Genomic DNA, 12,360 nt, shown 5'->3' with positions numbered 1-12,360 from the left:
CAAAGTAGGTACCACAGTTTGTCTATTTCTGCTTTATGTCCATAGGACACACATAAATTTCCACTTTTCTCTCTGGAATTTCTACTTAAGAGGAAACATTTGAAGTTTTGTTACCAACATCTCAACTCAAAAGTCACATATTTTCAAAATTTCAATTTCCACACCTAAAAAAAAGTCACAGGTCAATTCAGAGCTGCTGGCATATGTATGCCATGGTCATTTGTGGAAAATGTCTAAGTTGTATTTTTTAGGTTGAGGTCATCAAAAAGTATGTATTTGATTCATTTTATTTTATTTTATTTTATATATATTTTTTTGAGGCGGAGTCTCGCTCTGTCGCCCAGACTGGAGTGCAGTGGCCAGATCTCAGCTCACTGCAAGCTCCGCCTCCCGGGTTTACGCCATTCTCCTGCCTCAGCCTCCCGAGTAGCTGGGACTACAGGCGCCCGCCACCTCGCCCGGCTAGTTTTTGTATTTTTAGTAGAGACGGGGTTTCACTGTGTTAGCCAGGATGGTCTCGATCTCCTGACCACGTGATCCGCCCGTCTCGGCCTCCCAAAGTGCTGGGATTACAGGCTTGAGCCACCGCGCCCGGCCTGTATTTGATTCATAACTTTTGGTTAACTGCATTTTCTAAATAAGAACCAGAGGCCTGAAGTATGTACAGTAATTCAGTAAAGATACCTTATTTTTTGTCACTTTTAAAATCTCTGGAATATGAAGGGATCTTACAATCAAGATACTTGGCAGACTGCCACATATATCCAGGTATCAGCCTTACAGTATTACCTGAGATTACATGTTTCCTTTTACCCGTCACTTGAAAATACTACTAAGCTGATAATATATTAAATTCTATTTCACTTTTTTGGCATCAAAACTCTAAGTCTGAACTCATATTACAAAATTATGTGAGTACTGGTTTCTGGTCTAAATTTCCAAGACAGGAGTCTTCTTTCTCTACCAATCTTCTTTCTTTCATTCTCTGCACATCACATAAGCAACTTTAGAACTACTACACTCTGGAAAATAGTTTCTTTGCTTTACGTTTGTGCATAATGAGTTTCTTTACCATTTACATTTGCACTGAAATTACATCCTTTGTTATCCCAGCTACATTGAGGGTCTGCTTAAATATTTTTTATCTCAAGTGGTACAAAATAGTACCTCTTCCAATCAACACTATCATGTAACTGATGAAATACGCTGTATTGTGTGTAAGGTTATAAGGTCATTGAAATTTCAGGGGACAGGTTAAACCAAGGTTTACTAAATCAAAACTGCAAGCTCATTTTTAAAGACCAAGGTAACCTTCAATTATGCAGTATCTATCAGCAGACTTGATATGTTAATATGTTACGCACGGAAGTATTTTTCAAAAACGAATCCACAGGATGTAAATCTGAGTCCCAGAAATGAAATACAAGACTCACATGAATTTCAAACTTCCAGCCACTCACAGCCTCATCCATAAGAATTTTAGTGAAAGATATTGTTAGTCCATCTCGAAAAAAACGTTGGCATGCTTCACTTTTAACATCAAGGCCTAAAACAAGAGCCAAACAAAGAATGTCAAAAAAAAAATTATTTGGCCAATTACATGATTAAACATAATAAATTGCTACAAACTATTATGGTCTCCAATTCACAAATAGTGTTGTGGCTTTTGAAATGGGACATGACATTGTAAGATGTTAAAAAGGCGAAAAAACATGGGATTTCAGAAAAAGGAAAGAAATATAATATTCAGTAAATTTTAGAAAGAGTTGTGTAAACTACATCAAATCAAGTAATGAATTGAAAGCTTGAAAATATGACATCGGACGTAAAGAATGTTTACTAGTAGACAGGGAATTGAACCATTTCACAGCATTTTAATTACTGAAAGTTCAAAAACTGAAAATTAAAAAGTGACAATTAAAAAATCTGATTTTCCTGGTAAATTACCCATTTATCATCAAATTTAAGAGACGAATCCTAAGTTTCTCACTTCTATTTACCTTTACCTGATTTAACAAAAGCAAGATCCAAGTGCCTCCATCAAAAAAGAAAACTTCCCACTTTTTTCTTTTGTTTTTTTTTTTTTTTTTTGAGACGGAGTCTCGCTCTGTTGCCCGGGCTGGAGTGCTGTGGCCGGATCTCAGCTCACTGCAAGCTCCGCCTCCCAGGTTTAGGCCATTCTCCTGCCTCAGCCTCCCGAGTAGCTGGGACTACAGGCGCCCGCCACCTCGCCCGGCTAATTTTTTGTATTTTTAGTAGAGACGGGGTTTCACCGTGTTAGACAGGATGGTCTCGATCTCCTGACCTCGTGATCCGCCCGTCTCGGCCTCCCAAAGTGCTGGGATTACAGGCTTGAGCCACCGCACCTGGCCTCTTTTGAAACAGAGGCTTGCTCTGTTTCCCAGGCTGGAGTACAGTTGCACAATCTTGGCTCACTGCTATCTCCGCTTCCCAGGTTTAAAAAATTCTCCTGCCTCAGCCTCCAAATAGCTGGGATGGTAGGCATGCACCACCACTCCTGGCTACTTTTTGTAGTTTAAATACAGAGAGAGTTTTGCCATATTGGCCAGGCTGGTCTCAAAACACCTGACCTCAGGTGACCTTCTGGCCTCAGTCTCCCACAGTGCTGAGATTATAGGGATTACAGGACCACTGCACCCAGCCAGAAAACCTGTAACTCTTCAAGCAACTCAGAACATATTAAATATGTACAAGGATATATATTTTGATTTGAATTATATACATACTACACTATCATTTAAACTAGTTTAATCTTACAGTATCTTATAGTAATCATGATCCCAGAAAAAAATGACAGAGGCAAAGTCCCTGCAAATGACATACATCCACTGAATATCAATGCTATAAACTGAAATACCATTTTCAGTTTCTGTTTGTTTTATAGTGTTAGACCGTAGAACATACCCAGTACAGAAGTCCTTGACATTTGCTCAATTAATGAATAAATATGCAATTAACAAAAGAAATTTAAATGAGGAGAAACATTTTCAATCTGATAAAATATTTTCAGAGGTCACTAGATCACATATTGGTAAGATCAATAAAACAACACAATAGTCTTTAAATGACTGTAGGATAGTTATTAAATGAAAGTATCAATATCACCACGGAGTCAGACTCGGCAACAGAAACACTTTACAGGACACCAGAGGAATTAAAAATTTGTCTTACAACACTGACAGTTAAGTTCCCGTTAAATGGCACAAAAATTAAATACTTCTAACCTTTCTTAACAGTCTTCAAAGTCCTTTTAAAAAATGCACAATATTGGCCAGGGGCAGTGGATCACCCCTCTAATCCCAGCACTTTAGAAGGCCAAGGCAGGCGAATCCTGAGGTCAGGAGATCGACACTATCCTGGCTACACAGTAAAACCCCGTCTCCACTAAAAACACAAAAACAAAATTAGCCGGCATGGTGGTGGGTGCCTTTAGTCCCAGTTACTGGGGAGGCTGAGGCAGGAGAATGGCGTGAACCCTGGAGGCGGGGCTTACAGTGAGCCGAGATTGCGCCACTGCACTCCAGCCTAGGCAACAAAGCGAGACTCCATCTCAAAAAAAAAATAAAGTGAAATAAAAAATAAAATAAATAAATAAATAAGTAAAAATAAATACGAAATATTACAAACACTGCTCATCCATTAATTTAACTGCACCTACTATTACAAAAAATCATCCAAAATGTTTCATTCACACCCAAAGCTTGTACTTGTGGCTGAAAGTAAAAATGTCAAATTTTCTTCACAGGTTTTTTTTTAAAAAATTAAAGCTTCATGTTTTAAGACTTTTCTTGAGAAAAACCCTTCAACTCTGTGTTAAGAAAGAAAAAAAAGCTAAATATGTAAGCTAAATATGTAAAAAAAAGCTAAATATCTAGCTTACATATTTAGCTTTTTTAAAAAGATGCCTCAATACATCTAATCTATTAAAGGTAAACTGATTCTATCCTTTTTGTTGCTTTTATATACACACACAAAAATATTCTTCCTGCCACTAAGGATTTACTAACAGTTTCAGTTCTCTAGTCCTTATGAAAAACACACTCTAACAGAAATCAGCAACCACTAAACAAAACAGAGAAAGAAGCAATACAACCTTACAGTTTATTAAACATATACACTCAGTATCAGTGAAATACTGATTTCCACGTTAAAAAAAAAAAAGATGGGGCTGGCCCGGTGTGGTGGCTCATGCCTGTAATCCCAGCTACTTAGGGGAGCTAAGGCTGGAAAATCACTTAAACTTGGGAGGTGGAAGTTGCAGTAGCTGGTATCACACCACTGACTCCAGCCTAGGTGACAGAGCAAGACTTTATCTCAAAAAAAATAAAAATAAAAATTATTGGCAAAATTATTTCCAAATTAACACATTTCTCAATCACAAATTAACACATTTCTCAATCACATGTGACTTAAGTAAAAAAGTCACCAAATATGATGTCACACAATAAACTTCTATGCAGTACTTTTTAAATTGTAAAATATGCTTTAATGTACATTACTTTATATAGCAGACTTTGGAACTATCATATCCTGGAAAATATTTTCTAACTTCTGGATAAGAATATTTTTAAAAATTTAAAAAATATATATTCTCACCTTAGAAATATGGCTATACATATAAAATTATATATAATAGTTAAATGGCTCCAAATATCTCTAAAGGCTATCTACAGATTTCTATGGACCTTTACTACAGGGAAGTATGTATATTTGTTTGTGTGTATGTATATATGTAATAAGTATACATAATATGCATGTATATACGTGAAATAATCCTTACCAGGAAGGTGTGTGAGAGATTATAAACTAGGAATAAACAGTACCTTTATAACAGAGGGACAAAAAGTCTTTAAGAACAAGGTGTTAAGTATATATAGGAGCACTTATTGTAGAAAATGTACATCCAAACTCACCTTTTACACTAAGATCAATAGCAGCTTCTAAAAGAACTTCTAATTCCCCTTTTGGCAAAACAGGAACCACCCATCGAGGCCTAAGAATTATTATAAAACAAAAAGAGGCTTTACTGGTTTCATATTAATGAAACACTATAAGTTACCTACCATAATTACTGTTACTATGAAAAAGTGAGAAATTCCGACTATATTATATTCACCATAAACACTTTTAAAAAGAAGTGGGCAAATTATCTACATTGCAAAATTAAAAGACATCTATTGTGTCTACATACAGAATTTTTTTAGGCACTGTCAAATGAGATACAGCAATGGCAGGGAATTCTTTCAATAGCTTCCATAGAATACTAAAACTAACCTATTCAATTATCAATTAATGTATACCATTTATTAGTAGGAAAATGCTCTTTGGGGGTTCATATTTATTAGTAAAAGGATACAGTGTGGCAAATGTTTTCTTTTACTCCCTTCACAAAGACAAAAGAAATCAGGAGATCTCAACAAGACATTTATCTCACCTTTTCCTAAAGATCATGTACGTCTCAGGTGTGAGCCTCTAAACCTACTGTCATAGGTACATTCCCATATCAAAAGGCAATACAGAAAGCCTCTATGCCATCTTAAGTACACTCCTACATTCAAAAGTGATGCAAAGGGCACCACACACTCACCTGGTACATTCCCTAGTTTTATAAAAAGTTTAGCTTTTTGCAACTATGTCTACTGACTAACCCACTACTCCCCTGAAATAACTTTCTTTCATCTGTCCCTTAATCCCTATACTAAGAAACAGCAAAATTCCCAAATATCTGTTTTCATTTTTAAAAAGATGCCTCAATACATCTAATCTATTAAAGGTAAACTGATTCTATCCTTTTTGTTGCTTTTATATACACACACAAAAATATTCTTCCTGCCACTAAGGATTTACTAACAGTTTCAGTTCTCTAGTCCTTATGAAAAACACACTCTAACAGAAATCAGCAACCACTAAACAAAACAGAGAAAGAAGCAATACAACCTTCTGCAATAAGGTCCCTGCTGTAGCAAATGGACATTCCACAACCAAGAAAAGTTCTCCAGAACTCTGGTACGAAGTTGTTATCAAAGAGAAATGTTTGTAAACATTCAAAACAAAACACCTACCTATTTGTCTAGGCTACAAACACAGGAAGGGTTCATAGAGCATCATTAATTTGAAACTGTATTCATATTGTCATTACCTTCCAATAGTTAAAATCCACAAGAAATGCCTGCACTAAGTACAATGAGCTGCGAAGCGTTCAGCTAGGACTAAAGTGTTCAGACTATAAAAGAGTAAGACTTGAGACACTACAAGCTACTTTTTTCTTTTTCTCATTACTAGCTGCAATGCTGGTAGTAAGTAGTTTTGCTTTTCTAGTTTACTGCATCCATTAATAAAACAAATCCAAACAAATGCACCTGTTGATCATGTCATCCAGCTTTGCCAGCTCAGTATGTGGAAATGCAGGATCTTCATCTTTGTGCTGTGGTGGGGCATCACCTTGCCCTTGTTCCTCTGGGGGAGGAGTTGCTATGGAATTCTCATTGGAAGAATCAGGTGATGAGGTCTTAATTAAAAATTAAATATTCCAAATTTAAACCACAGATTAAGGAAAAACATCTATTTTTAAGTGTCCATATATATGCTCAAATGTTTAATAAAACAAGGGTCACACTGTTTATCTTTTTAAAATTTAATAAGGTTAATATAGAAGTATATTCCCTCATGATTAAGAATCTTTCTTGTTGGAGGCAGCGATGGAGTATCACTCTGTCTTGCCCGGGCTGGAGTGCAGTGGCGCAATCTCGGCTTACTGCAACCTCTGCCTCCTGGGTTCAAGTGATTCTCCTGCCTCAGCCTCCCGAGTATCTGTGATTACAGGCGCCCACCACCACGTCTGGCTAATTTTTTGTATTTTTAGTAGAGACAGCATTTCCTCATATTGGTCAAGCTGGTCTCGAACTCCTGACCTCAGGTAATCCACCTGCCTCAGCTTCCCAAAGTGCTGGGATTACAGGCATGAGTGAGCCATTGTGCCTGGGTGATTAAGAATCTTAAAAATTAACTAATGGCGGCCAGGTGCGGTGGCTCACACCTGTAATCTCAAGCTTTTGAGAGGCTGAGGCAGGCGAATCACAAGGTCAGAAGATTAAGACCACCCTGGCTAACACAGTGAAACCCAGTCTCTACTAAAAATACAAAAAAACACAATTAGCCAGGTATGGTGGTGAGCACCTGTAGTCCCAACTACTTGGGAGGCTGAGGCAAGAGAATGGCGTGAACCGAGGAGGTGGATCTTGCAGTGAGCCGAGATTGCACCACTGCACTCCAGCCTGGGTGACACAGCAAGACTCTGTGTCTCAAAAAAAAAAAAAAATAATAATAATGGCTACAAACTACTGCATGAGTTGACTAAGTAAAAATTAGAGGGTATGTTTTTGTAATGTTTACTATTAATAAATATACTCACAATAAACCTTATGAATTATCACCTTAAGGACAGGATATTGAAGTAAAATGACTAAACAGGATAAACAATTCCTTTTAAGGCTATATTCCCAAACTACATTATAAAAGGTAGCACTAATCTTCACCCTTACATGCACCGTTGTGTTTACTTTAGTGTCTTTACCATTTAGCTTCTAATAATTTAGTCTGGCTACGTACTACATAAATTCTGTAGACACCTGTTTTTTTAAACTTATTTTTATAGATTATAGATGATAATTATAGAGTCACAACCTGTTCCAAAAAAACTCTACATTCCTTAACAATAACCAATAGTTTAGACACAAAAATTCATAACTAGGGATTACAGGTTCCTATTGCTGTTACTTTTCTTCTTCCTCAGTTCCTCTTGAGAGAGACAAACAAGAAAAGGCAGTAAAGCTGGATTCCTCAAAACATCAAGAATTAATACCTCATAATTAAAGAGATTAAAATAACTTAAGCAACATATAAATTTCTTCCTTACAAACATCAATTATGTTTTAGGAAGATTAAATTGAAAAGTATGTCTGGAAGAGGACTGTATAAAATTGACCTCATTTCTTAAATGTTTAGTAGACCTTGCCAATGTTTTCTTCATTGCAAGATTTTAAAACTACAATTTCAGTTTCTGTACTCAGAATCATTATACTGGTAGTTACAAGTTTGTACTCAGAAACTGAAATTCTATTTATTTATTTCTTTTTCAGTCTTTCAGTCGCCCAACTGTCCTTCAACAGGCAAATGGACAAACTAGTACATTTATGCAATAAAGTACTACTCAGCAATTGACAGGAAAAAAACTTTTGCTGCAACATTAACAACATGGAAGAATACTAGATGCATAATGCCAAATATCAAAAGATTAAGTCAGCATGATGCTTATATAAGAGTTTAGAAAAGACAAACTGCGGCATGGTAGCTCACATCCATAACACCAGCACTTTGGGAGGTGAAGACGGGAGGATCGATTAAACCCAGGAGTTTGAGACCAGCCTGGGCAACACAGGGCTACCCCTCTCTAGTTAAGGAAACAAAAGAAAAAGAAAAAGGCAAAACATACAAATGAAAAGCAGATCAGCATTTGCCAGGAACTGAAAAGGGAAGAGTTAAATATACAGGGACAATGCAAATAGATTTTTGTATTTTACATGTTCATTATACTGGTGGTTACAAGTCTTTCATTTGTCAAACCCAGTATTTGTATATTATGCATCCCAAGTGACGTTTACTGTATATAGCCAAACGAACAGAAATTCCAAAAGCAAGAGAAACAAAAAGCACATGCATGTGGGCTTCAACTTCCAAGTCAGATGTGATATTTGCAACAGATTACTGCGTCTCCCTATAAATGAAAAGTGGCTAAAATTAATTGCTTGTTTAAAAAACTGCAGAAACTACCTGAGTAAGAAAAAATACTCCAGAAACATACAGACAAGATAATTGCGATTAATGATTTCATTCCAATACAATTCTGCCCACAATGGATATGGACAGCAGGCTTAGAACTAGCTCAAAATCCACGGCAGATGCAAGTGGAAAGTCACAGAAAGTGTGGGAAGATGAGCTTCAGCAAAACTTTAACACATTATTTACAAGGCTTGAAGCAGAAAGTTTGATTTCCTGTTAGGATATATTCTGGATGTTCAAGTGCCATAGTTGGGAATAATAAAACCTAATGGAGACCTCCAAAGAAGAGAGTGAAACATTTCAGCACTGTTTCACTGAAACAATGGGAAGAGCCCCACTATAGTCTATTGGAAAGTAAGGACAAAATAGAAGACCACTGAATCTTACCTATCTCTGATTCAACAGTCTCTAAGCTTGAATTAACCACCCCATTCTGGCCAGTGAGAAAACAGTTATATTCTCTAAAATAGAAAGCTAATAATAATATAAGTAAACTTTCAGATTAATGATGCTATATGAATATAACCCTTAGGTGTGTTTCTGACCTAGAACATACAGGTAGGATACTGTGGAAATGACAATGCAACTTGTGAGTCTAGGTCATGAAAGGTACCATGGCTTTTTCTTCCCTCTCTTTTGGATCACTTTCTCTGGCAGAGGTTAACCGCCACGTCTGAAGTCACTTAGGTAGCTTTATGAGGGGATTCACATGGTAAGAAACAGGCCTCTATCCATCTGCCATGTGAGTACACCATTGTGGAAGTGAACCCACCACAGTCACAGTCAAGCCTATCCATACATATCTATGATGAAGTTAAATTTATAAATTAGGCACAGTAAGAGATTAACAACAATTAACAATTTTTCCATGGATGGAGCCAGTCGAGGGGTGGGAGAGTTTGGGATGAAACCTGAGATCATCAGAATCTGGATTTCTCACAAGGAGCATGCAACTTACATATTTTGAGAATCTAATGCTGCCGTTGGTCTGACAGGAAGTGGGGCTCAGATGGCAATGTTTGCTCACCTGCCTGATGCTCACGTTCTGCTGTACGACCCGCTTCCTAAAAGGCCACAGTGTGGTAATGGTCCAACCTGGGACTGGGGATTCCTGCTCTACATTCACAAAAGTAGCAGAATACACATTCTTTTCAAGGGCACATGGAACATTCATCAGGACACATAATGCCACAAAATAAATCTTAACAAGTATAGGAAGACTTAACTCATAAAAGTTTCTTTTCAGATCAGGATACAATAAAAGTAGAAATCAATAGCAGAAGAGACCAGGTGCAGGGGCTCATGCCTGTAATCCCTGCACTTTGGGGGGCCGAGGTGGGTGGATCATGAGGTCAGGAGATAAACACCATTCTGGCTAACACAGTGATACCCCGTTGTCTACTAAAAATACAAAAACAAAATTAGCCGGGCTTGGTGGCATGCGTCTGCAGGCCCAGCCACTTGGGAGGCTAAGGCAGGAGAATGGTGTGAAGCCAGGAAGCAGAGCTTCCAGTGAGCTGAGATCACACCACTGCACTCCAGCCTGGGAAACACAGCGAAGACTCTCCACCTCAAAAATAAAAAAGAAATCAACAGCAGAAAAAAACCCCAAAAAATCCATAAATAAGTAGAATTTAAACAATACGTGTTAAATGGCCCATCCATCAAAGATGAGAAGTCCAATAGAAACTATAGTATGTGAGGCAAATAAAAATGAAAAAATACCAAACTTATGGGATACAGCAGAAGCAGTGCTGAGAGAACCCTAAAGCATTTTAAAAAAAGATCTTAAATCAACAACCAAAATTTGCACCTTAAAGAACTAAAAGATTAACAAAATACATCCATGCTCCACAAAACATTTCATTCAAGATGAACTAAATATACAATGGTCATCTCATAATATTGTAATATTCCATTTTTACTAAATTTTTTCTGTTTAGAACTTACCACTGTATTATAATTGCCTGCGATATTCAACACATGCTAACAGGTTAGTCACCTAAGGCAATAACTGACCTACACGTGTAGTAGGTTATACCATCCAAGTTTGTGTAAGTACACTGTGATGTTTGCAAGACAGTGAAATCACTATCATTGCATTACTCAGAATGTATGCCTTCGTTAAGTGACACATTAAAGCAAAAGCAAGTACAGATGTAAACAAAACAGAAAACAGAAAAACAACTAAGAAAAACCAATGAAATAAAAATTCTGTTCTTGAAAAAGATAAAGAGCTGCCAAACCTTTACTAGATTCACTAAGAAAAGAAGAGCCAAATAATTAATATTAGAAACAAAAAAAGCATGACTATGGATTTCATACAAAAAAAATTAAGGATTATCAGTGCATCCTATAAACCACTGTATCTCAGCAAACTGCATGACCTGGAGAAAAAGACAAATTCCCAGAAGCATACAATGTACACCAAGAACAAGTTATAAAGAAATAGACAATCTGAGTAGATCTTAAACCTCTGTGGCAACCAGTCCCAAAGTATGAAAATCTAACCTGTAATTAAAGAATTATTGAAGGCTCATGGATTACAGCTTATGTAAAAATGAAATGAAAGACAGCAATGATACAAGAACAGGAGGAAACAATTAGAGATATTTTGTTATGACAGCACATGTACTCCACACTGGAAGGTGGACTTATGGATTTGGTATAAATGCATATTACAAATTCTAGGGCAACCACTACAAAATTTAAAAATAAGAGTCTATGATTAATCTAAGCTAAGAAAAGAATACATAAAATGTTCAATTACAACCACAAAAGGCAAAAAAATGGACACAAATTAGTAACAAACAATAAGGGTAATAAATGAAGAACAATAACAAATACTGTAATACTAACCCAACTATATCAATAATCATCTTCAATATCAATGGCCTAAATATACAATTAAAAGATTAGAGTAGATCAAAAAACAAAAGCCAACTACATGCTGTCCATAGGAAATTCACTTTAAATACAAAGATGTAGATCAGAATTAAAGGAATGAAGAAAAACATACCAAGGTAACACTAATCAAAAGAAAGGGAAATTAGCCATACTAACTTCACAAAGTCAACTTCAGAGAAGGAGAATTGTATAAAGAAGAACGTAATATATGTGGTCAATTCAATAAGCTGGAAATATCGGCCGGGCGCGGTGGCTCAAGCCTGTAATCCCAGCACTTTGGGAGGCCAAGACGGGCAGATCACAAGGTCAGAAGATCGAGACCATCCTGGCTAACACGGTGAAACCCTGTCTCTACTAAAAATACAAAAAAACTAGCCGGGCGAGGTGGCGGGCGCCTGTAGTCCCAGCTACTCGGGAGGCTGAGGCAGGAGAATGGCGTAAACCCGGGAGGCGGAGCTTGCAGTGAGCTGAGATCCGGCCACTGCACTCCAGCCTGGACGACAGAGCGAGACTCCGCCTCAAAAAAAAAAAAAAAAAAAAAAAAAGCTGGAAATATCTTTAACGTATATGCTCCTAATAATATGGCCCCAAAAT

The 12,360-nt window shown here is 37.0% G+C and overlaps 1 protein-coding gene across 1 annotated transcript in view; it reads right to left on the bottom strand.

Annotated features, from left to right (window-relative positions):
• The window catches only part of LOC117062150 (probable ubiquitin carboxyl-terminal hydrolase FAF-Y), a 224,474-nt gene that overhangs the window by 155,063 nt on the left and 57,051 nt on the right, over positions 1–12,360 (bottom strand). Inside the window, 3 exon segments of the mRNA XM_033175384.1 lie at positions 1,434–1,546; positions 4,935–5,014; positions 6,381–6,529. Coding sequence (XP_033031275.1) covers positions 1,434–1,546; positions 4,935–5,014; positions 6,381–6,529 — 342 coding nt within the window.

Source organism: Trachypithecus francoisi, unplaced genomic scaffold (assembly GCF_009764315.1).
Source record: "Trachypithecus francoisi isolate TF-2019V2 unplaced genomic scaffold, Tfra_2.0 Contig00131, whole genome shotgun sequence".
NCBI lineage: Eukaryota > Metazoa > Chordata > Mammalia > Primates > Cercopithecidae > Trachypithecus > Trachypithecus francoisi.
The sequence above is the reverse complement of the archived record's forward strand: the minus strand, read 5'-3'. Positions and strand labels throughout refer to the sequence as shown.